Here is a 27,029-nt window from a genome sequence, read left to right as displayed (position 1 = left end):
TTGTCGGCCCCTGTAAAGAAAAAGCTCGATCTCTTCCGTTGTATAAACAGGCAGGGGCTATATCCTGAGGCGATCACTTTCAGCAAAGGTGTCACTATTGCGTGACATAAAATCTTGCATGCCCATTGACTGAAACAACTGCTTGTGCACCTTTCCACAACCAGCTTATCAGCGTGCGCTGAAAGTAATGCTGTGGCGATATTTTCAACTCAGAATATGGCCCTAGCTGACAAGTCGGCCAACACGAGCCATGTAGAGAGATAAAATGTCATCCCGAAGACTGCGCAAAAGCTTGTCAAGAAACTCACGCAGACAGTGGTGCCACATTCCCCTTTACAGTAGACTCTCGATAATTCAAACTTTTGATGAATTGAAACAAATGTTAAATTTTTGGTTGGTCAGCTATGTTTTCAATGTATTTTAAAGTTGCTTAATTCTAACTACTCCGTTGCCCATATTCGGTTAATTCAAACTTTTTGCTTGTCCATGCCTGTAAATATCTGCTGCCTTTGTTGCGTTTTGTTAACCTTTGCGTTTTTGTGTCACCAACATTTGCAAATAAAGCTGATTGCCAGCCTACAAAACAGCAGAACTAGCCAAACTGCGTGCACCAAAAATTGCATGACTACGAAGAAAAAAAAAAGGAAGCAGCCTGGCCTTGATCTCTTGTGTGTTGAATGCTTCCTAAAGTCACTTTCGCCGCAGTATATATTGGTGACAAGCGGCAAAGCGGCTTAAAGGGACACTAAAGAGCAAAACGATTTTTCTCGCATTAGTAAAGTAGTCTTCCACGATACCAAAAACACCACGCTTTCTGCGCGAAGACGCTTAATAAGTGAGAAAACGTGCAAAAAGAAAATACAGGTGGCAACGCCACCTTGGAATTCCCGCACCATTTGCCATGACGTCACATAATTTTTACGGCACCTGCTTGGGCCTATGTAGTTCCTAATCGGTTAAATCGAAGTACATTGTCCTCTGAGGGGGCCAGAGACTTGACATAACGAGTTTGTGGAAGTTTCGTCGAGCCAGTGGCACCAAAATACATTAAATGCTCTTTGAAGTCTTTTACGTCACGAATTACAAAGTTCAGCGCGAAATTTAAAAATGAAACTTTGAACTTGGTTTTCTCTTCTAATAATAAACCTATGGTGGTGAAATAAACTACACAAGAGTTCTCCGAGCACACTTTATCAATCTAAACCAATTCATTGTTTCTCTTTAGTGTCCCTTTAAGAATGGAAAGGGGTTACAAGCTGTCGCGGGACACGCATTTCGTCCCTTAATTACACACGTTTGCAAGTGTTCTATGATAACGAGTACCAGCATGATCACTGATGCCTAAAAACTTTACTGCTAATCATGCAGGGCTATCTGTGATGTTGCTGCGACACTGAGAAACAAACACCACAGCACCAGTGGGTATGCTGCCCTGAGTCATATTTACAAGAACTTCTGCTTATGCAAACAAGATCCTGAGGTCCCCTCAAGTTTGAATTATCGAAAGTCTACTATAGACAGTATTGTAAGAAACTCTATCAGCAGTACCACTTCGCCCTCGCTCACCCTTCCGCTGCTGTTGGCAAAAGACTGGCCAATGCCGGCAGCCGCTGAGTGCAAGTCGGCGCCCTCTAGCACCACAGCCACTGCCCGGCCACAGCCCCAGTAGCTGGAGAAGGACGTTGTGGGCTTCAACGCTAAGACTTGGCGAAGCTCTCGGCAGCGGCTCTGCGAAGCCACCGCGTGCACGTGCCCGATGTCATCCATCCCGAGGACTCCCTGGAATGGTCCGACCAGCACATTGACCAGTCCCGGAGGAAGCCTGCCACGGTGCCAGATTTGAGGACTGATTAGGTAAATCGATCAATCTACAGGGTCTGTCCATTAAGTTATGAGATTGGGTCTGCTAAAAAGAATGTATCAATGCAATCGGCACATATCATTTGAATTCCTTCAAATGTTAAATGTTTTCATTGGGCGTCGATACACCGATTCCAACGAGGTTCCCATGCTGCAAAGGCTCCCTGAAAGTCGGCTGTCATGACCTCTTTCAGAGACTCTGACAGCACGATGGATGGTGGGAACCCCATCGAAATGGGGACTTTCCTGGCTTCTCGCGAGATTAGAGAACAGGAAGAAATCTGCTGGGCTTATATCAGGGCTGCTACAGTAGTGATACAGCCCTGATGTGAACACTTTGGAACCTGGCTTGGGAATAGGAAGAAGTGTGCCAGGTTCACATCAGGACTGCATCACGGCTGTAGCGGCCCCGATGTAAGCCCCAGTGAACTTCTTCCTGTTCCCTAATCTCATGAGAAGCCAGAAAAGTCGCCGTTTCGACAGTGTTCCCGCCATCCACCTGGCTGTCACAGAGTCTCTGAAAGAGGCCACGACAGCCGAGTTTCAGGGAGGCTTTGCAATGTGGGAATCTCGTTGGAATCGGTGTATCGACACCCGAAAAAACTATTTTGAAGAATTTCACCAATATTTACTAATCGGATCAATTAATTCTTTATACCAGATGCAGTCTCATTATTCATGGACAGACCCTGTATTGATTTCAGAAGTTCAATATCCCAAACCAATACGAGCTATGAAAGATGCAGTCGCAGAATGATCCAACTAGGTAAGCTGGTGTGTGTTGTGGAACCAGAGAGCACTAAAGGAAACACAAGAACTTAAACACAACAGTGCTGACTACCAATTACAAGTTTATTCTGTGAGACGGGGGCATATGAGCCATAAAAGAAACTAAAAAGAATGCAATGCAAAACAAAGCAAATGGACAAATATCGGCGATGCAGTTCAATTTTCGAAGTAGAAGCTTTTTACAGGAAAATTTTCTTTTGAGAAAGCTTCATTTCTGAACCCTACCCATGTTTTACACCAAGGCTTGCCTGACACCAGCTAACAAAAGCCTTGCAACACACATGCAGGGGTGCAACTGCCGAAAGAGGATTTGGAGCAATTTTTGGAGCAGCAAAATGTTGCTTCTGGAGCATGAAAATCGAAATTTGGAGCAGTATAATAAAAAAGGCTTGCTTTTAGAAAAGAAAACAAAATGTACAAACCCTTCAACATCACCTAACTCGTGCACAGTGCACATGAGCACTGCTATTTCAATAAAAGCAGTGTTTCCACATCAACATTTGCAGCATCTGTCAAATCTTTGACAGACTCTGCAAATTCAAATGTCGATCTGCCAAGCTGGCGACGTCAAAGCAGGAGCGAGTGGAGGTGGCAAAAAAAAAAAAAGAAAACTGCCGTACGTTTTTGTATATTGTTTCTTAGGGCCACAGAAATGACACACACAGCTCTAAATGACCGCCAGTAATTTTTTTTAGACGTCAGTGATCATACTAGTACTCACAATTATGCGGTGCATACAAGCATGAGTAACTGAGGCACAAAATGTGCTGTGCCCCGTGACAACTAGGGCTTACAGCCCCTTCCAAATCTTAGTACACTTTTCCGCAGGACACCGGATTACTGCAGCGAAGGTGGCTTAAAAAGCATTCTGCATGCAATAGAACAAAAAGGCAAAGAAATTTTGGAACCACTGCCTTTTTTTCTTTTCTTTCATGGTGGGGTTAAGTTTAAGGTTAGGGTCTGCACATCTGGATTGGATTGATTGATGATGCCTAAACTGCAGGTAGCCAACACGGCCTCCATTTCTCACTAAAATTATCACAAACAAGCAAACTTTTGAGGCTGGTTGGGCATTTTGGTGCAGCGTGGCACAGTTTCAACGAATTTCATGGTTTTGGCTCAGCTTGGCGCAAAAATTGGGAATTGTATCAAACTGGCATAATTGGCACCCCAGCTGTTGCACCCTTGCACATCCCATGATGGTACAGCGCCAGTGAGGGAACTCACAGAGACCGTGCAGTGAAACAGTTCTCTCATGGTGGTAGTCACATCTCATCTCGAAGTGAAATGAATGAAAAAATCCATAAACAGGGGGTGGGTGCTTGAGCGGACATTTCGACAAGTGGACTTGTCTTCTTCAAGGCTGGAACTGAACTGGAAATCAGTTTATTCCAGCCTTGTTGAAACATCGGCTCAAGCACCCATCCCGTTTATGGATTTTTTCATTGCAAGCTTCGCTCTGTCTCTTCCTGCCGTTTTTAGGATCTAACATGAATGTGGCTTTGTTATATCCGCAAATTTGTTATAAACGCATATTCGCAGCATTGCATAAATGACAAGACTATTCTTCATTCACTTCGCTATAACCGATAATTTGCTATATGTATCAAGGTTTCGCTCTACTCTAAGAAACTGCAGCCCAAACAAAAAGAAACATCTGGTGTAATAGAGACGAGTGAGAAGAAGCTGCAGCTCACCCCCCAGCGGCACCAATCTCGGCGAAGTGCATCGGCGCGAGGCAGAATTCACTCTTGGCAATGATGAGCAGCGAGTTGCCAGCAGCCAAGATCTCGCCAATCCGCCACGCCGACACGGGGCACGTTGCACGGACATCCTCCAACAGCACCACGACAACACCTGGGTCACAACAGCCACTCAATGAGCAGACCATGAGCAGTTTAAAGTAAAAGCCAAATGTTGAAGTTGAAGGGGTCATGACAAAGTCACCGAACAATTTGTGGTTTTTATTGATAAGTACAAGTAGAGAGTCTATTATGCTTATACATAACGTAAAATCCCGAGCAAGTGCGCCCGTCCCTTTTTCGGGGGATTTGAAGTGTGCGCCAATGAGTGAGCAAGTGCACCCCTTTTTCTACCGCCATTTTCGCTGTGTTTATTCGCCCGTCGAGGGCAAATAAAAAAATTTAATGAATGCGTACTCAATAAAGCATTTCATTAGAAGCATGGGTGTGCGTCCTTTATTGTTAGCGGTTGTTCCGCCGCCACCTTGAATATTGATCCGCAACCGAGCAAGGGCCCCCCCCTCCAATTGTTGGATTATCTTTTACCGTAGGGGAGTGCTTGCTTGGGATTTTACGGTATATGAAAAATGGACTGTAAAAGATTATATTTCAGAGCAAAATAAGCCCTAGAAGTCACTGGCCATAAACCCCGCTCACTGCTGACGACCACCATTTTGCCACAACGTCTTCTACCAAAGTTTCAGTTGCTGCAAATAGTTCAGTTCCAATGCCAAGCTGAAGAAAGCTGAAATAGCTCAACTGCACGCGCAGCTCACCAGGAAACAAAATCGATCACTAGAATGCAGACGCTCGCACAGCAAGCAGCTTGTTATGTCATGGCTTGCAAGTGTGCCTGTGTTGCCTGATTCTCAGGCCGCTCGCATGTTTATAATAATATTCAATTATAAACTAGGTACTCGACCAAATGTGCTAAAATTTCACCATGTTATTGGTGAACTCACAACTCACAACAATGGTTAAATATCTCGGCGTCCTTATCAATTCAAGACTAACGTGGACTGACCACATAGAACACATTACTTGTGAAGCGCAGAAGAAACTTGGCTTTCTGAAGCGACGTTTATATCTAGCTGACAGGGACACCAGGCTTCAAGCGTCAAGCGGAATACGCGTCAATCATTTGGCATCCCCACCAGATCACCCTTACTAATCTACTGGAAGCGTCCAGAATAAAGCAGCTCGATTCATCTTATCATCATACGATTTCAAAGCGTTTCATCTTTGAAAGCAGAGCTGAATATGCCGCCGCTTGCTGCGCGCAGGCAATTTTCCAGATTATCATTTTTTCACACCCTTTATCACTCTAACACATCATTTGCCCAAACGCATATTTTACCGCCACCTCATACTTCTAGTCGCACCGATCATGCTGTCAAAGTCAACCCTATCTTCGCCCGTACGGAAAAATTCAAAAATTCACCTTTAACTTTATCGATAAAGGAATGGAATGAATTACCTTCCAGGATTGCCACAATAACTCAGCCTTCTTTGTTTAATTCAGCCTTGCTAATCTGTTTGGAACCCTGTGACTTTCATTAATAATTATGCTTTATCTGATGTTTACTCTTGTTGTATAGCTTGCCTTGTTACTACGTTCTACGAATTTCTTTACTATAGCATTGTATTAACCTGCAATTATTCATTATCTGTAAGAATTGTGTTCTGTTTATGTTTCCCCCACCCCCCCTATGTAATGCCCCTAGTGGGCCCTTAGGGTACTTGAATAAATAAAAATAAAAAATAAATAAAAATTAATCCATATAACACAGATTATGATTGAAAACTTGGTTTCACGGCCCCTTCAAAGGACCCTGCAACACTTCTCGAAGATGGTCAGAAAATGCTGCTGATCGCTGGTCGAGGCTCCCGCGAACATGCAAGACAAACATTATAGCACAGCGTGCAGCACGGAATTTAGATTTAGATTTCAAAGTCAGCTAGAAATTGCTCATTCTTCTCTGAACAAATGACGCCACTGGCGCAATTTTCAGTGCATCATAAGCACGTGGGCACGGGCCATTGGCTGATTTGAGCATCGTGAGCTGCATAGCTACCGTAGCTGCTGCAGGATGCTGCGACGTGCCCACGCTGCACTCTGTACTGCTCGAATTGCATTCAATACAGAATTACATCAGTGCACACGTGATCACGCTGAAAGTGCGCCATGCGTTCAAAGAGAGAGAGAGAGAAAAAAAAGCAAGTTCCCAAGGTCATGATGTGCGCTGATGTAGAGACGTGGCTTGATGCCCCCTTGTCATCCCCCTGCGTAGCTTTCAGCGTGCGCGCTCGTATGAAAGGACAGCTGGATGAGCACACGCTCCCGTATCCAGGCATCACGTATGCTCTTTGTCGAACATAACATTCGCGTAACACTAGGCTGCATCGCTTAAGTAGCAACTGCGAACATTAATCACAAGGGCACGATCGCAAGTGCTGGTGCGCGCGCTATCTCGATAGACATCACTATACTCGGGGACAACTTTCTGTGGCAATGAAGGGAAAGCTACGGGGGCGGAGCGTCTGCACATGTACTGCTACGCGAAGTAGTCCGGCTTGGTGCGCGTCTCGTAACGCCGTGGAAGGTGATGGCCAGCGTTGCATTTCGATGCAAACGCTGCTTAGCGCCTTAGGTACAGGTAAAAGGCACGACTTTTCCACGCACGCAAAAACGCAAAGTGACAACGTATAAAGCAAAAGAAATACAAATATCTCGCTTGTGTGCACTGCGTTCCGTCTCAAAAAGCTACATGTAGAAAATGAAAGAGTATTTTATGTATCTCAGGCAGAGAATACGGACGCAATTGTGGGACTACATTCATTAGCGGTAGGATATGTGCATTTTGGCTCTGTAGCTTTCTCTTCATTGCCACAGAAAGTTGTCCCCGAGTATAGATGGCTCCTATACGTGGTGTGCTCTCACCACTTACTTTGTGTTGAGGCAACACACAGCATGAAAACTGCTTCGCTCCCCGGAGCGGCTGTATTCGCTTTAGCCAGCGTTCTCTAGAGTTACACGAGATTGCATTCAAAAGAGTTAGCTGCTAGCTTTACTTCGTATAACGTTCCAATTTGTTGCTGTTGCATTCATTGCTCCGCCCTTGCAATGAAACTGAGATTTTTACTTTAATAGTTGGGGGTTTTGTAAAGGTGAGTGAACTGCAAAGGAGGGGGAGGTGAAAGTGCCTGCAACAGCGGGAAGGGGAGGGTGCAGGGGAGCATGTGCTGCCTTTTCTAGTCAAGAGAGTGCTCCACAGCAGAGGGGTGGGCTCCACGCGGTGACGAGTCATGGCAACTGAGCACAAACGGGCGGCTACTGCTCCTCATCTAGCAGATAACAGATTACAGGGGCTGGGCGTGCCAAGATGCCTAGTTGCTTTGAGTGCGCTGTCCCCGCAAGCTTAATGTTTGTAGATGGGCAGAGCTCCTCAACCAACAGTGACGTCTAGCAACCCTGTTCAGCAAGGTGTGTGTACCTACCAGTGATAATGGAGCAAAAGCTCTGCTATGCTACGTCTTCCAAGGTCATTCATCGCGTCGCATGCATGACATCGTGCCGTGACCCGCTGTGGATCGCTGCAGCTGTGCTAGCTCGCAGCCTTGCCACTGCGTTACCATGTGACCAGGTGAAGGTTTAGCAGCTGGGTGACAAAGACTGAGTGACAAAGTGCCGGCTGCTTTGCCGGCACTTTGTCACCCAGTTTCGCCATAGATAGTGTGCCGGCTGGGCCGTCTGTGCGTGTGCTTCAGCACAAGCGAAACGATGAATTCAGTCATCCAGTAGATATAGCTAGACGGCAAGCTGCGAAAGCTCAAGCAAAGGCAACATTGCCTGCTGAAACACTGGAACAAAGGGAGGCCAGATAAGCATGTTACAGAAAAGCTGACCAAGTGCAGAAGCACGCCAGGATCGAAGCCACTGCAGCCGCCGCTGTCGTTCAGCAACATGAACCCAAGGAGCAGAAGAAATCTTACTTTAATGAAACAATGTGTGCACAGACTTTGCAAAACCCAGCCAAACATACCTTTCGCTCGTGATAACTAGGCTTACAAGAGTTAAGCCCCAGCCAAATTTTTTCGCTGACATGACATAGAAAGAATAAATTTTGTGGCATGCTCTGTTAGTATGGGAGTGAGAGAGAGTGACAAAAAATTAACCTTATGCAGAACACTATGAGACCACTGAACATGAACAGCTTGACTTAACTCTTGCAAGTGAATAGGCTCCCATATCCAGGCATCACGTACACACTGTCGAACATAACATTCACATCAACATAGAATTATGCATGTGTACAAACATTGAGCAAAGTATGCTTAACACCAGTTAACATCAGCATGGAATACCGTATTTTCTCGTGTATAACCCGGACAGAAATACAGGATATTCAGAGCTAAAGTCTGGGTGTGGGTTATATGAGAATTTCAGTTTGCAAGGTGGCTTCACGGCAGTGCTTTATGAGGAACGCGACAGTGCCAGCTATGGGAGAAACTTGCAGTAGGTGAGGACAGGGGAGTGACACTGGTAACTGAAATAAGATGAAAATGACGTTTTCAAGCTATGGCTGTGCTCCTCCAGGTACGCACCCTGAAAACGGCTAGTTCCACGAATCTGACCTTCAAGCTCAGCCAAGGTCATGCCAATGTCTCTGAGGTGCATCAACGCCACAGAAAATTGTTTGCACATTGCCCACAAGATGGTACAAAGTTCTCGCCAATGAGTCAATGCTGACGTTTTTCCAGCTCATGAACATGTTCATGTTCATCACGTGCTTCATTCCACACGCCTCGCAGGACTCTGTGGAGGAGTGCCGCTGCCACCGAGCCACATCTGTGCATTGTCTAGTGGTGCAATTATAGATACTGTAGTTGCTGCTACAAAAGCAACCACAACAGCACCTACAACTGATGTGGTAGATGTTTTTCATCTGGCAGCCGCTCCACCAGAGCCAGGCTTGCAGAAAGAAAGAGAAGGGCCGGGGGCGTCGAGTCATGTGGCTCACAATGAGTATCGTCGGCAACATTGAAAACGGCAAGCCGTTCACCCAGCCAATCGAGCTCGAAAGCCGTAAATATCTTGTCCTTTCCCACAGCAACTAAATCCCAGTTATCACTCGATTTAGTCACGTTCAACCAGGACAATATTTCGCAATTTTCAAGCACACCTAGTGTGATCATTTGTACCAAGGTGTAAAATTAAGTTACGTGCTTGAAATGTGTGGGGAACACACGGATATCTTTTTTTTTCGATTTTTCTGTGGGTTTAGTTGGAGATGTGGTTTATATGCAAGCGCGGGTGGCTATACATGAGCAAGTATGGTATACAAAGAAACAAATGTTTATTTGCTGAAGCCAAGCTTTCCAAAACGTGAATGCCACGATGAGCGAAGCACTACACCGCAGTGGCTCACCCTTCGGTGTAGATTCCGGGAAGCGCTCGTTGAGAGTCATGGCAACACCCGCGTAGTGGTACAGGTATCGCACCATCTGCGATGCCTCCTCCATGCAGAAGGGTATGAGCTTGCCCGATTGTAGGCTCTCCATCTCGCCAAAGCTCGTGAGATGCTTCTGCACACTTCGGGCCAGGCTGCAAGTACAGAGATTGTCAGGAGGAGGAATCATTGAAGATGAAGAAGAGAGGGCAGGTCACCTACAATTAATTTTCACTTTGGCAAACTGGTTCTAAATTAGTACTATAGTACGCTATTTAATGGGGCCATGACACCCAATTTTTGTTCATAGTCTATGTTATGTACGTTAATCCTTGGGTGTTTACAAACAAGCTGGCGAAATTTCAATGCATTTGGGCGAGCACTTAATCTATAATAAACGTTTTTATAAAGACGTGAGCGGCCCGAGAGTCTGACAACACTGGTGAAGTCGCGAGCCGTGACGTAACAAGCCGCTTGTTTTGCGAGCGTCTGTGTTCCGGCCAACAATTTTGTTTCGCGGTCAGCTGCGTGTACAACGGAGCTATTTCAGCCTCTTCAGCTTGGCATTGAAAATTGAACGATTTGCAGCGGCTAAAACTTAGGTAGAAGACGACAGCTCCACTCCATGAAGCACATGACGTCACACACGCCATGGCAAAATGGCAGTCGGCGGCAGTGGGTGGGGATTATAGCCGGCGACCTCTAGGGCTCATTTTGCAATGAAGTATTCTTTTACAGTGCACTTTTCATATACGTACAGGCACAATACACCCTCTACTATTATTTTTCGTTGAAAACCACAATTTGATGGGTGACCATGTCATGGCCCCTTTAAAGGAGGACATGGTTTTTAACACTTTCCTGTCTGCGGGAAAATAGGCCAATTTTGGTACTCTAGTAAACAATTTTTCTACAGCCACAGAATATTATTGATGTTATAATATATGGTACGAACTTGTAGAACAAGGATTGCACTTTCTAATGGTATTATATTTAAGCAAACATTTCTAAAGAATTTTTCCAAAAAAAAAAACCATTGATAGGAAAGTTTTTGACAAAACAAGAACACTATTCACTTCGCACCTCAAATTCACTGTTTGCCAATCCTCATAAGTGAGCTATCTTGGCAAAGCTACAGGGCTCTTTATAGCCCCGTTATGGGCATGATCCAATTCTCACCAGCGTTGTATGGAGGAAGCCCCATCGATTCTGCAGGCATTTTCAATAAAGTTGTTCGCTCTCGCTCGCGTATATGGTTTATGTAGACAGCTAAAAAGACAGCTTCGAGTCCAAGTCATCCGAGCAATGGAACAAGTCTACGCAACGTGACACAATGTCGACAGGAGAAAGCAATCAAAAGCATGTAAAATGGTTGCCTTTAAAACTTCTCAAGTGTTTGAACCTCTAGTGTTGCACAAAACCACCACGTAGCTTACATCATGGACATAAAGCAAGACTGCATTTGTGTGCGAGTGGAAAACTTAACCGGCAAGTTTCCAAGCCTCCTTTTTCTCAGCTGCCAGCTTGTTTGGACTGCAGAATAGCCTACTGCGTCATTTTTAGGGGCGTAGCTCCTCTTAGTCTAACCTTGTCCAATGTCAGGCGTAACCGGCAGTATCTCCCGAACAGTATAATAGATGGCACTGTCCCATAGAGATGCATGCAAACTGCAGTTGGGTGACGATATACTAGATGGCGCTGTCCCATAGATAGAAAAAATTAAATTAAAAAAATAAAAGAAAAAATACATAAATCAATAAAAAATAAAAAAAATAAAAATAAGAATTAAAAGGTAAAAATAAAAAAGTTTAAAAATTAAAAAATTGAAAAAAAAAGAAAAATAAACAAAATAAAAAATGAAAAGCGGAAAAGGGAAAAATAATCAAAGCGGCATATCGCTTTGATTACTGCTGGGCGAAACCACTCAACATTTCATGGTGTAACCATGATTGCTTCAGGAGCTTCGCCCAAGCTCTTCATCATTCACCCGTAGATATGCTGTAATTTTTTTTACTTCTGTGCTGTCTTCCTGAAGCTGTCTCTTTTGGTGGATCTGTCAGAATTAGAAAGAAAAAAAGATGCCTGCTGTCTCCCTAACTTTTTGTTTAGAATTCTAAAGTGAGTACTGACCCACAACTTCTCGCATAATCAGCGTGCAAACGGCATGTGTACCCTGTCTCGCATATTGCAGGCAACACTGTGGAATTGAGGTGCTGTCAAGAAGTCTCGCTCTGCACATTTTGCTGTGTGGTTGTATTTTATGTGTGCACCCTTTCTACAAAGTAACAACTGCATGCATTGCAACAAAACTTGAGGATGCAAGGTGACACCAAATTAACTAGATTACAAAAAAAAATATTGCACACCTCTGTGCTTTTTGTACGAGGCATGCTATGCGCCACGAACTCTATTGGTGCGCTGTGGCTGCTGCGTACTTATTTGCTCGTTCGGGATGAAATGAGCACAGTGTTAAACTACAGCCAATCCAAGTACACTGCGTGTTTTCTTCTGCATAAACAACAGAAAATTAACCTGACTTCACACTAGACCAAACATTGAAGCTGCTAGCTTCATGCCTCCCTGCCTCCCTTATAGGGGCCCTGCAACACTTTTCTGAGTTATAATGGAATAGTCTCACTAGTAGCGCATTACGCTTCACGAATCACATGCCAGAAAAATTTTCGAAATCTGTCAAGTACGAGTGGAGTTACAGAGATTCGTCGCATGCTTCAAGCGCTTTCTCTCTCCTCTCGTACCAGCGATCGCACTGAAAGCCTTGCAGGGAGCGGGATGACAAGGGGGCAAGTAGATGCGACCCTTCGTCAGGGCGCATCATGACCTCAAGCACTTTTTCGTTTTTTTCATCAAACGTGCTGCTTACTTTCAGTGTGATTGCAACTGCGTACGCGGGCACGTGGTGGCATCCCGTGGCGGCCACGGTAACTATGCAGCTCACGATGCTCAAATCAGCCATGACCGTAGACTTTGAGTATATGGCACAGTAATTTGGGCAATGGCATCATTTGTAGAGAGAAGAGGGCGCAAATTCCAGCTGACTTTGAGAATTAATTTTGTTAATTCCAGGCCGCATGTTGCGTTATAATGTTTGGCTTGCGAGTGCTCAGAAGCCTCGACTACTGACCAGCAGCGTTTTCTGACCATGCTCAAAAAGTGTTGCAGAGACCCTTTAAAGGGGTCCTGAACCACCCTTCGTGCTTGGTGACAAAACACGTTCTACAAAAAACCAAGCACTGCTGTGAACAGCTCAGTCAACTCTTGCAGTCATGCGTGGTAAGCAGCATTTACAAGCCGAGTGCGAAATTGTGACTTTGTCAAGCGCACTGTCTTCCTACAGAGGCCCGTCTTCACTCTATTCGGTGGGCGGGGCACTAGCTGTGTGTTGCCATACAGAAGATCGCTGCTGTAGTAACTTCACACCGAGAGATGTACTCGTGGAACGTCTTTATTCCATCGGTTCCGTGGTAACACACTGACACACAGATAGCGAAAACCCCCTATCCAAGTATACGTGAATGCACACATCCAATCACGAACAGGCACATACACAGAACACTCAAGTCCACCAATCACAATCACGGCACACTCTTGCACGCGCGCATGGTCCGATGCAACGCCACAGTGCGTTGGGCGCAACGCCACAGTGCGTTCGGTGCAACGCCACAGTGCGTTGGGCACAACGCCACAGCACGTTCGATGCAACGCTGTAAAGCGTTGGACGCAACAGCTGCTACTCACCGATAGCTGACATAAATCAAGAACGCCGTTCGGATCAGATCCACTTGCCATGGGGTGCCACTATGTGCCAGCACTCGTTCTATAGTGAGCTGAATTACACAGTAGCAACACTAGTGCACACGAGAATCACACCGAGAGAGATTGATTGCATTTCGTGACCTGTGCTCAAGTTCATGAAGAACCGCATTGACGTAGCTTCTTTACCAAAGTCATCCTTCCCTGTGTAGCTTCCAGCGCTCTTGTTAAAACGAAAGAAGATAGAAAGCACTCAAAGCGTGTGATGAATCCCTGTAACTTCGCTCACTCTTGACGAATTAAAAAATTTTTTTTCGGCAATCGATTCATAAGGCAATAAACTCCGATACTGAGGTTACTTGATGATTACATGGAAAAGTGGTTCAGGACCCCTTTAATAGAACACCAAAAACCAGTATACTATGTTCCATTCATCAACAAATCTAGACAAACCAAAGGTAAGAACACTACAAATTCACGGTGCACAAAGACAACTTTGCTATGCATATAACTTAGTGTGGATTCTGAAAATAGCTATCTCTTCGGATGATAAGGTCACTTTCACCTGTGGGACGTTGTCTCTCCAGCAACTTCACAGCTGTCCTTACAGTAAAGTGTCACTGTCATCACCACATAGCACGAATAGACATGCAGACAGAGTATGTATTTGATTTTTAGCACAGTCAACTAAAGAAACACACAGACATGAAAGACACAAGCACTCACTTCCCACTAACATTTGATGCCAGGTAAAGGGAAAGAGACAAAAAGAATAAACACAAGTAAATGCTTGAGTGTACCAGCACGTGTGTGTTTTATCTAAGCACATGTTATCAGGTGCCATCATAAAACATGTTTTTGGCATATAAAGAATATGACGGTAAGCTGACACACTGACGAGGTTGATGGCAGGTAATAACAGGGACTTGGATACTAATGCCCACGTGTACCATCATAACGACTAGTTGTGTCTTTTTGGTTTCGTCTTTTTCCCTCTATACAGTATTTGAGGTATATGGCATTAGACATTAGTAGGAAGTTAGCGCTAACGCTTCAGGATTTAAAGGTTAACTTTAAAAGTATTCCGTCCTGTTGGGAAGGAACTTATGGTTGAAACAGACGGACGCCAACTAACGAAGTGAGCAAAAACTTTCTTACCTTACAAAAGTAAAAAGACCAAAAGTTACGGCTCCCACACGGACTTTTCTTCAAGGGTGACTGGGGGCACCAAAGAGCAGTGTTTATATAGCCTTCTTTTCATCAGGCTGTGGGGTCGTGCCTTTTCTCCTTTTTGTGTCGAAGTCTGTTAAAGCAGACGCTCGCCAGCGCACTTGCAGACCGGGTGACGTTTTCGGGTGTCACCTGGATGTGCCAGGATTCCACAAAAAGCTGCTTATGGTGGTTGGCCTCGAAGTTGATGATGCAGGAGTTGTCAAATGCAATGCGGTAATCATTCACCTCGCTGTGCTCAGCGAGTACACTCCTCTGCTGGTTGAACTGGTCTACAGGTGCACTGCCAAGCGTCTACTTCAACGGACTTCAGCACATCATTGTGAACAGGTGTGACACCATGCTTTGAAGAAAGGAAGGCGATATAAACACTGCTTTCTGACCCCCCCATCACCCCTGAAGAATGGTCCGAGTGGGACCCAAAACAGAGGGTCTTTTCATGTTTTTTCAAGTAAAACAGTGTTTACTTGGTTGGTGTCCCTCTGTTTCAACCACTTTGCCTTTCGCATCTGTGTGTCTTTTGCAGATTTGGTGCTAAAAACTGATAAGCCAGCCAGGATGAGGCAATGCTTTGCTCACTGCATGCTTGTCAGGCATTCATCAACAAAAATGTTGGCAGCTTGCAATAGCGGTGCAAGACTGGACTAACAGTGGAGCTTGTGGCCAACCTAGATTATTTGCAGGGTCTTCATGGTCCTAATTAGCAGGATGTCAATTAGTATGATATTAATTAGCATGATTCTAATTAGCAAGGTCCGCTCTCTCTCTGTTCCTGTCTCTTTTTCTCTATTTCTTTCTCTCGCTCCTTTCTCTTCCATTTATCTGTTCTGCGTTTCCCTTTTGTTTTCTACAGAAGGCACACACATTGAATAAACACTACACTGAGCATCCACCGTGTAAACCTCAATGGATGTGCTGGCCCCAGGCCTTATTATCCACCAAATTACAAGGCGATACAGAAAAATGTACTACAACTATCCTCATTTCTCGAATGTACATCGCCAAGAGCAAGTTGTCTTACTTATAGTCAATCCTAAGGTGAAGAAGAGGACAAAGAGAGTGCGCACCGGCCAAGTTGTTTTGTTGCACGCACTAGGCGCACGTTAGTTTTCTGGTCACGTGAAAGGGCGGAACGAAAATCTTTAACAGCTCCACAGTTAAGAAATTAGTCACACATTAGTGCTTGTCCCGTTCGGTGCATCACATCATCGTCATTTTATCGACATATTAAATGTCGAGAAAACCGCAGCAGACGGGTCGGACTGGACTCACTTGTGCAGGTGCGTGCAGCGCGTGTATGGGTCCATCCTTGCCCAGGCCACCTGTGCAGCTGTCGACGATTCCAGGGTCCGGCGGTAGAGTGCCTCGTCCATGCCCGCCACACGGGCCAGCTTGGCATTGGTAGCGGGGCTTTTGACAGCAACGAGGTGGGCATTGTCTTTGTCCGCTACCAGCAGTTTCCCATCCACGAAACCACGTAGGTTGCCGCCCTGGGCCTTCAACCATTTCTGCGGAGCATGTCGTCATCATCAGATTATTTCGTGCCTACAGCAGGAAGAGAGCCTGTTCCATAATCTACAGTCTGACCTGTCTCGAGTAGACCGACTCGATCACGAGCCGGCAAGTTTACTGCTTTCGTTGCTTTCGATACAGTTGAGCGCACTTTCAACGATCCCGGATTGGATTTTGAACAGATTGGAATCCGTTGTGAATCGAGCTGGCCGGTTTATTATGTCTCACCACGGTAACTTATCCCGCATCACTTGTATCAAGGAACCTGCCACGGTGGTCTAGTAGTTATGGTGCTCGACTGCTGACCCGAATTCACAGGATAGAATTACGGCCGCGGCGGCCGCATTTTTGATGGAGATGAAAATGCTTGAGGCTCATGTACTTAGATTTAGGTGCATGTTAGAGAACCGCAGGAGGTCAAAATTTTTGAAGCCCTCCACTAAGGCGTCCCTTATAATCATATCATGGTTTCGGGACATAAAACCCCAACAATTATTCTTATATTGTATCAAGGCGTCTCTAGACTCGCAAAATCTAGTTGACAGACGCAAACTTCCTCTACTCTTGCTCGTTTCATAGGCTGTATTATCGTTTTCCTAACTTAAATGGCTCTATTACTTCCTCCCACCTGCTTTCACATCGACTATTGAACTTCAGAAGCCTCCCATGACCTTTCGGTAGAACCACCGTGTTTAACAAATCATTTCTTCCTGTCGTCATCAAGGAATAGAATGACTTACCACAAGCCATCGTCACAGAGTGTGACTCGTGCACATTCAAGCAGCTGCGAACAGCTCACTTACACTCGGAAACACATCAACACTCCACCTACACTGCTTTATTTTATCTGTTGCATGTGTACATTTTGTGTGCGTATCTTTTTGGATACCATGACGTTATTATACCTATGCTTGTAACTATGTTTTTCTTTTCTTGCGCCATGCTTGTAATGCTTCCCCCCCTTTATGTAGCACTGAGAGGAGCCCTTAAAAGTCAAATAAATGATGGGGATGATCCCTATGATTAATGCAGTTACTGCAGGCACGTATAGATAGGGTGACGGATTCACACAGTCCAAGGCAGCATGTCTCAAAGCAAACCTGTTGCGTCTTCGAGCTCCTTGAGAGTCAATCGACAGTATTTAAAGGGACACTGAAGAGAAAGACATTTTTTTTTCATATTAGTAAATTACTCTTTCAGAATTCCAAAATCACCACACTTGCCATGAGAAGACGCTTGGAAACTGTGAAAATGTGCAAAAAAAAAAGTGCGAGTGGTGATGCCACCTTGAAATTCCCGCACCAAACGCTGTGATGTCATACATTTTGACTGCGTCTACTAGATCCTATGTAGTTCCTAATCAGTAAAAATGAAGTATATTGTTCTCGGAGGAGGCCACTGACTTAACATACCAAGTTTCAGGAAATTTCGTTTAGTCAGTGTCACCAAAATACAAAAAATACACTATGAAATCGGCGGTGCCACGCATGGAGATTCTGGCGTGAAATTTAGAAACGAAACATTGACCTTGATTTTCTCCTCTATTAATAAACCTATGATGGTTAAATTAAATACATTACGAGTTCTCAGAGTACAATTTATCAATCTAAACCGATTCATTGTTTCCCTTTAGTGTCCCTTTAAGACAGAAAGGACGAAGGTGATGGAGACTGCCCCCACATTGCTTCGAGAGCTACTTCTGCAAGTCTGAGTTCCTCTGTTGGGATGAAAAGTTTGGAACAGCGGAATACAAAAGCAACAATGATGCACTGGTGGATTATGACAGTGCATCAATGAAACGCAGTTGAGCTCTGCTGACTTCAGTTAAGACGACTTTTTCAATGCGGACGACAAAGCAGACATTGCGGAGTCACGCAGCAATGAGGGCATCACCCCTGAGGTGCAAAGCTCTTTAAGCAATGAATCTATAATTGTACCATTAATGGGGCAGCAATGCAGGAGCAAAGTAAGCCATTTTGCTGGCTTATTCTTGAATTTCAGCTAATTATGAGTGCTCAGCCATCATGAACTTGCTTGTGCGATCACGATCTCAGTTGTTAGTGGGCTTTACCGTACAGCTACCTGCATCACTTGACTGCCCCGTCTCATATTACATTTTTCTAATTGACTGCTAAGTGTCTACAAAATGCACAACCTATCCCGACTTCACTTCTTCTTCTGTCAGCTATTCTACTTATACCAGTTAACACTCTGATTTGTACTGATGCCTTCTTTTTTTATTGTGAAGCCTATCACTCTGTTTTCATTCTTCACTGCAGGGCACTTGTCGCCATAAGTCATTTTATTATCTTATAGGTTTTGGCCATACAGATCATTTACCGATACACTGCATCAATTGTACAATCATATTAAGGATATTCACAGGCTATTCTCTACAATTCAAGATGCCTGCTGCTCAATAAGACCAGGAGCCAATGCTTAATATACCCTTAAACTGATAGATCGTTTCTCGAAACCCTGCAATGTACCTTTTAAAACTCATGATGACTTTGTCACTAACAATACAGAATTAAATCAAATCAATTTTATTTACCGGTACAGATGCTCAATGGTCATACTGGGCTAAAAGCTAAGTACATAGCTTGACATGACCTAAAGGCCAGACAAGGCCCCAACAGATGCCTGAAAGAAAGTGCCGTATAATTCTTGGAATGTTTGAATCACGCACTATGCATGGCATTCTATCACGTGGGACAGCTGTGTTGCACTGGCAATGTCAAAGGTCACGTGCAAAGCATTACCTTCACACACACACACATGCAAAGAGAAAAAGACAAAGTGGCGCACTTTGAGAAAGTGCCAATAGATTGCAGTTGTGAGATATTTAGCAAGTTTTGTGGAAAGGTTTAGCGTGGCCAATTTTCAATTTATTCATCATTACACGCAACAATTTCTTTTTAGTGTCACAAGCACAGAGTGACACTCCTGTCTCCCTTCCAGGCACTTACAGTCGAGCATTCCCAGTTTTCCGAATATTCAGAAAAAGTCTTTTACAAAAGAAAACAGGTACGAAATCAATGGTTCTGGTTCAGGTTAAGAGTTATATTGGACACATACAGTATCGGAACACTGGTTTACTTAAGGTAAAGGACAATTAACCATTGGAATAATTTGTGAAAATTAATTGAATGAGTTCACTGAAAGAGCAGACGGTTATCCTGTGAGGAGCTAGGATTGTTGCGGCACCTCGCCAAGCAGATCTCAACCACGCACTTCTTTCTACATTGTCTCCGAGATCCGCTTCAGCAGCATGATGAAACAGTTTCTCGACAGAATACACCAGAACACATGGACTCTGAAATGCGAGTGCCACTGCCACACGCCTAAGTCAAGAATTAGGGTTGCCTTCAGTTTGCTAACTCTGAATTCCTCAACGAAATTATCGTGCTGCTATTATGTGAACGCGTTGTCAACGCATTTTAAGGTACTATGAGGTGCAAAAAAAAAAAATCGAGATTGTGCAAGTTCATTTTCTTTTCACTGCACGCCGTGGTGGCTTAGCACGTGGGGTGTCCGGATGCTAAGACGCTAAGCTCGAGGGCGCGTGTTCGATTCCCGCAGCAACGACGGCTGCGTTACAGTTGGGGCAAAATGCACAACAACATCAGTGCGCTTATATCCCCTTCAGTCACTGTGTACACAATCGTGTACGCAAACTTCGGAGGTGCGTCACACGCCGCTTGATTCATCAAATGGCCTGAAAATCAGTGTGCACATTCGTGTAGGCTTCCTGAGTGGTGAACTAGTGGTCATTTAACTTCATTGTGCTGCGTATTGCTCCAGAGGATCACTTTTCTGGAGACACTACCATGTTAGACAATCGTTCGACGTGCCGCGTTTCAGGATCAATGTCGAGAGCATTTTTTCGCTCCGCTCGAAACGAATACAACCAAAAAACAAACTAAGCATGCATTTCGGGCCTACTAGTTGATTCTTTTGATGCAGGTATTGAAGCTGACTGATGGCAGAATAATTAGATAATTAGTTACAGGCTAATTAACATTAATTAATGAAACTGACGCAAAACAACACATTCCTTCATTTTCTTTCTTGGAATGAAATACTGAGTGTCTTTGAATTATGCCTTGTGAATCTGACGCATTTGAAGACAGTGCATCATAATTCGTGACTGAAGGGGATATTTAAGTGCACTTTAAAGACCTCCCAACTGGTCGCAAATAATCTATTATGGCGCGCTTCACACTCATATTTTTGCTCCATAGAAACTCAATATATTTCACATTTCTCGCAAAAAAGAAAAAAGAAGAACAAGGCTCAATCCGGCATTGTTTAAAATACATTTTCATTGTATATATATATATTTCTCCCTTATCACGCATCGCATAATGGAGCGTGTTTTCCCCGTACATAGATACAGAGTTTAATGATACAGCCAGTGGCCTCAAACTAATGTCTTTCATTCTGAAACCGAACCCACAACCTTCGCAGAGGTTGCGGTTTCGGTCTCCAGCGGCGGCGATTTTTTTTTTTTTCGTCCACTTAAAATTATTTTTCCTCTATGTCATAAAGCTAAAACCTACAAATTACGTTCCCCGTGCTTTTCGTACATTAATTGATTAATATCTCTTAGTTTAATGCACAAGGTGGTCTTACGTTGCCGACACATTTGCAAAACCATGTTCCATTGCCACGCCGTTTGCACGAGGTAAAATAAAGTAGCGGGTCTGAAAGGCCGGTCGTTTTTGTGTAATCAAGGTCGCGGTCATCAAGATCTCCGATTATCACGGAGCGGCTGCACCGGGACCGTAGAGATAAGAGCGGAGTGGCCGTCGCTTCGGCGTGGAGTCGTTTAACGCACATGTCACGCGTAAACCTCGCACTATGCGGTAAGAATAAGTACCCCGTTCCCTTACCATGCTGTATTCGTACGGGTCCATCACTTTGTCGTACCGTGGACGCTCGAAAACGCTTCGAACGGTGACAGGGGGCTCAGCAGCAAGATCACTAGCAGACTTAGCGGCCATTTTTAAATTTCTCTTCTGCGGGGTTTTTCTTGGCTAGTACACTCTACTAGTGCTGTCACCACTGTTACGACTTACGGTTCATACGAAAGTTGGAAGATAGCATTTAAGATATTTATATTATTTGTAAATTCAAATTTACTTTCAAAAGGAACAAAAAAGGCACAAAATGTATGCAACTTTAAGTTTAGGACCGCACCAAGTTGTGATGGCAGCCATCGTGGCGTGAATCAGGCGTGGAACCAACAGTTTATTGTAGCCTAACTGGCATCAAGTTATCGAGTGACACAACTGGCAAAGCAGGATGATACATCGCCCTATCTGTATCAGCATTCGTTGCTGCATAAAAGTGGCCGAGTGTGTTTGATGTGGATGCATAACGGCATGCAGCACCCACGAAGCGGCGCCATATTGTTTGGGACTGAGGGAAGGCGAAGGATCCGGCGCCAAGTTCAAATCGGTCGCTGTCGTATCTCAGTTGCTGATTCTTCGGACCTTTCGGACTGCGTCCTGTACAGTTCTCCAGATGCAAAATAGAATGAGTAAAACAGCGTATAAAAGTGAGATGCACTTTTGAAAGCATCTCAAAAGCTTCGTGCGTTCTTTCACGACATTCATCTTGACAAAAAAAAATTAAGTCGGTTTCGCACTAGTGGTTCTAAGCCTGAAGAAAGTGCGTAGCTGGACGGCCTTCCTTGATTCTCTTTATGTTAACAGCGGGGCTCTTTATGCCTGGCCTGATAAGTCTGCTGAATTCGAAAAACCATAATCATCATGAACCGGCACGCCCTCTCTTTGTCTTCTTCGTCCTCTTCTGCTTCGCTTCTAGAACGCGTGCGCCGATTTGTTCGGCAGGGAATGCAATAACTCAGATGGGCGAGAGAACGCGTAATATAATATCTGGGGTTTAACGTCCCAAAACCACGACATAATTATGAGGGACGCCGTAGTGGAGGGCTCCGGAAATTTCGACCGCCTGGGGTTCTTTAAAGGCCAACTCCGGCGATTTGTCGAGGTCGATGGATCTCAATGAAATTCGCTGGGTATGTTCCTTTGAAGGTTTCCGTCATTTATGCCAAATTACAGGCTTGAGACACGCGCAGATTGTTTGTAAATGAATTTTAAAGATTGTCTGCAAATGGCCTCCCGGTTTCCCACAATTATTGGCAACATTGCGTCTGTGACGTCAATATTGTTATGGCGACGGAAGTGACGCAGCCGTGGGCACCGCTAACTGTCATTATAAGACGCGGCACTGTCAGTTGCAGACATTAAAGCTGATGCGCGGCGTGCACACCTCTCCACTGTGCGCCTGCTCGTCCCGGCTGTCACAGTTTTCATACTCCGCGCCGGCGTGACCGGCATGCCTTGCACGACTTCCGGTTCGTAACAACTACTACGTCATACGTAGACAGTACACTCGGTTGGGTTTCGGTTTCGGTATTGCGTCTTTTTGCTTATTACAAATTATTTTCGAATTTGCTGAGCATTTCTGCTATCGGGCGCGTGATAAGAGTGTCCCAGGAACGTAAAAGCACCATTACCTTGACATGGTGAAAAAATCGCCGGAGTTGGCCTTTAACGTGCACCTAAATCTAAGTACACGGGCCTCAAACATTTTCACCTCCATCGAAAAAGCAGCCGCCGCGGCCGGGATTCGATCTCGCGACCTTCGGGTCAGCAGTCGAGCGCCATCACCACTGGACCACCGCGGCGGGGTCGAAAGAACGCATACAGAAAGAGATAGAAAGACAAGGAGAGAAACAGAGGAAAAGATAGAAGGCGAGAGAACGAGTACATAGAGAGAGAGAGAGAGAAAGAAAAAGAAAAAAAAGAGAGAAAAAGATACAAGGAAGCATACACGAATAGAAATAGAAAAAGGAGAGACAGCAAGCATAGCCGTCCTAAAAAACAAAAAAACGCCTTGTTTGTTTTTTAAAGTGTTTTTATTGTGTTCGGTCTTTCAATATACAGTGCCTCCCCCCGACCAGACGGTATTCCTTCAAACCCTGGATTTTAAGCATAGCCATGTGTAGTGCACTCAAACCTCATTATAACAAAGTCACATCTACCACGAGAATAACTTCGTTATATCCGAACATTTGTTATAAACGTTTATTTGCAACACTGCAGCTATAAGAAGACTATTCTTCGTTTACTTCGTATAACCAATAATTCGTTATATCTGTGTTCATTCGTTATATCGAGGTTTGAGTGTATAGTATATCAAGGGGTATGAAAGGGAAGTGAGGGTGGCGAGGAGGGAAAGGAGGAGGTGAGAGGGTAATGATTAGCACAGTCTTGTATAGTATAGCAATGTGTGTGGCAAAAGGAAGTGAGGCTGAGGAGGAGGGAACGGGGGAACATGAGAGGGTAAAGTAGAGCATAGTCTTGTACAATATAGTATAGCAACGGATGGGGGAGGTAAGTGAGGAGGAGGAGGAGCGTAACGCCACCAGCTCCACCGCTTCCTCAGTCTTTCTCAAGCTATCTAAGCTAGCCGTAACATGTGTGGTGTACCAGAAAACTATCATCATCATAAACGGGTATGTGCCACAGAAATTGGATAGATCCCACTACTCACCACCGGTCCACTAAAAATGAATAAGGCAACAGTTAGCCCAACAAATGACTGCGAAGCGACGGCGGCGAGCCGAAGACCGCGAGTACGTAAGTACAACGAGAGAATACCAGGGAACGGCAAAGACAACGGCGGCTGCGAGAAGACGCCGAAGCGACTGAAGGCCTACGCCAACGACGACGTGCCCGCAGACCTACGAGAGGTGCGAACGCTTGGTTTCAGCTCGAGTTTCGGTCTCCGGAGTTTGGACACCCGTGTCGTGTTTGTGACTGTATGTGGTGTAACTCGAACCTCTCGATCTGCGCTGAGAACCAACGTTGGAAAAACCTAGCATCACCTAGCTAAAGCCTAGCAACGACCTAGAAGCAACCTAGAAACAGCTTGCATCATCTATAGCTAAGGCCTAGAAACAACCTAGAAGCAACCAGATTAATCTTCAGAATCGTCCAGTTTCGCTGTTTCAAGCCTTGCGCGGCTTAGTGCCAGCTCCACACATTTTTTCCCTCTTTCTTTTCTCATCTCTTTCTTTCTTTTTCTCCTCTCTCTTTTTCCAACTTCTTTTTTTGTATCTGTTTATTTCAATTTCTTTCTTTCTCTCTCTCTGCATATAGTTATTTCTTAGTATCGAAGCTTGGGCGTGTTGGTTAGACATCGGAGGGGATACAGCGCAAGAGAAAACGAGGACAAGAAAGGCGACGCACACAGAGCGCTGACTTACAACACTTTATTGGTAGAAAGGGAAGGATGAACATTTATACACTTCGCTGACATGCGCCACAACCGGGCCAACTGACGATTTTTTTTTTGAACATTATACATAGAGCAACCATCACTGCGCACACGGGCGTATCACTCATGGTCTGTTTAGATATGATATTTCATGAGATGAAAGTGCTATCGAAGGAGAGCTGATGCAACTGCTATCGAACTTTCTGATGAAGTCTGCCTCGATGATTTCGCGTGTCAACTGCAACGAATGCCTAGCCAGGACCTCGCTTTTTTCAAAGCATAAAAAGCAGTTTGTGCCCTGTACCACTGGCGTGGTATACGTGATTCCTCTGTCCTGTGGGAAGAAATACGTGGGACAGACTGGTAGGTGCTTAAACGACCGTCTAAGAGAGCACCACAACAATGTGTACAACACGGTTCAGGGCCACTTGGGCATTCATTGTCGTGACTGTGGCTGCGCGCCCTTCTTTGAAAAAAGCGAGGTCCTGGCTAGGCATTCTTTGCAGTTGACACGCGAAATCATCGAAGCAGACTTCATCAGAAAGTTCGATAGCAGTTGCATCAGCTCTCCTTCGATAGCACTTTCATCTCATGAAATATCATATCTAAACAGACCATGAGTGATACGCCCGTGTGCGCAGTGATGGTTGCTCTATGTACAATGTTCAAAAAAAAAAAAAAAAATCGTCAGTTGCCCCGGTTGTGGCGCATGTCAGCGAAGTGTATAAATGTTCATCTTTCCCTTTCTACCCATAAAGTGTTGTAAGTCAGCGCTCTGTGTGCGTCGCCTTTCTTGTCCTCGTTTTCTCTTGCGCTGTATCCCCTCCGATAGTTATTTCTCTTTCTCACTCTTTCTATTTTGCTTTCTCTTGCTCGCTTCCTCTTTCTGGTTTTCTTACCTTTCTCTCTTTCTCTGCTGTGTTAACTCTGTCCCCTATTTCTTTCCTTCCTCTTCAACTTCACCTCCCTTTCCAACATCCTACTATACTATACTATACAAGGCTATGTTATGTTCTGCTAGCGTGCCTGGATAACCAAAGGGTTACGATGCTCGCATTCGGGAGTGGGTACGCGGGTTCGAATCCCGCCTCGTCAATGAATTTCTTCGCCAATAATTTCTATCCATTTCTTTCTTTTCTTTCTTTCTTTCTTACTTTCTTTCTTTCTCTCTCTCTTTCCCTCGCCCATCAGAGTTATTGCATCCCACGCCGGACAAATCGGCGCACGTGTTCCGGGAGCGAAGCAAAAGATGCAGAGTGACGAAGACAGCGCGTGCCGGTTTGTGATAACGATAATTATCTGTCGACGCGAAACGACATAACGAAAAGCTTATAACATCGCCGCTGTAAAATGCTCACTGCAGGGGCCCAGACCGCACGCCAGGTAAGCGATTGCTGACTCGAGTCAGTGCAGGAATCGTGCCAAGGAGCTTTGCCAATCGGACTCAGGCCTCCGTCCGGCCCGTGTAGCCCCGGCTGTGCCAACTGCTGCAAAGCATAACTACTAAAATTCCCGCTGATCCCACAGATTGTGGAAATCGACTTCATGCGAAGCAGTCAGCGTGTAGCAGCCCGTGCCAGATATTTCGCTTTGAGCCAAGCGTTACGAGGTGGATGGACGTTTTTGTGCAGATTTAGTAGGTATCCGCATATCGCGGGCTTACCAGGCGCGTGGACTACATTGGCGTGTAGAGGTATAGCTGACGGTCCGAGGTAACGTCGGCACGCGTGTTGGAGCAGAGATGCAAGTTTTATCGCAACAAAGTGCATGTTACGGTTCGATTATGTAGCATATGATAAGTAGCGTTCGTCCGCGTGTTCGCGCAACGCTTGGCGAGAGCTTGCACATCGCCTTAAGAACGGATAGCCAACACTGCGACCACATTTGGCGTTGCACCGACATGACGCTTGCGTCATGTCAGAACTGGCGTGACTATGGGGCAGAATACTTGACTGCCATATTGCAGAATTCCTGGATTCCATTCGCGCTCAAACTGTGATTTTTATTCTCTCCTTCCAGCGGGATATTTGGCTGATAGACAACTCCGTCAAAGCCGGCACCGAATTTTCTATGACACCGGCTGCTTAACGCTTTCGCGTTAAGGTTTCCGAAGTCAATTCTCGCTTATATACTGTGAATCACCTCCGGCTCATATCCATAAAACACTGGCCGTGTTTGTGGGTATGTGTCACACGTGACTGGTGGAAAGGGTTTCATGACGTACGCGGCAGTACGTTATTCATGTCATGACCTGTGAATCGAGTTCGTCATAAACTCATGTCCTCTTGTGCCGATTTTGGTACATACGAAGTTTACGAGACGACCACAATAGCGCCCAGACGTAGGTGGCTAGATAGATAAA

At 45.0% G+C, this 27,029-nt stretch overlaps 1 protein-coding gene across 1 annotated transcript in view; it reads right to left on the bottom strand.

The window, feature by feature from the left end:
* The window catches only part of LOC119403482 (aldehyde dehydrogenase family 16 member A1-like), a 111,552-nt gene extending 90,168 nt beyond the window's left edge, over nt 1-21,384 (bottom strand). Inside the window, exons 1-5 of the mRNA XM_049418342.1 lie at nt 21,250-21,384; nt 16,115-16,350; nt 9,821-9,996; nt 4,347-4,506; nt 1,567-1,822 (exon numbers count right to left, since the gene is read on the bottom strand). Coding sequence (XP_049274299.1) covers nt 1,567-1,822; nt 4,347-4,506; nt 9,821-9,996; nt 16,115-16,350; nt 21,250-21,360 — 939 coding nt within the window. The 5' untranslated portion in view covers nt 21,361-21,384. The remainder of the gene's footprint in view (nt 1-1,566; nt 1,823-4,346; nt 4,507-9,820; nt 9,997-16,114; nt 16,351-21,249) is intronic.
* Between the last annotated feature and the right edge of the window lie 5,645 nt (nt 21,385-27,029).

This window comes from Rhipicephalus sanguineus, chromosome 8, assembly GCF_013339695.2.
Source record: "Rhipicephalus sanguineus isolate Rsan-2018 chromosome 8, BIME_Rsan_1.4, whole genome shotgun sequence".
NCBI lineage: Eukaryota > Metazoa > Arthropoda > Arachnida > Ixodida > Ixodidae > Rhipicephalus > Rhipicephalus sanguineus.
Note: the sequence above shows the minus strand (reverse complement) of the source record. Positions and strands in the feature narration are given on the sequence as shown.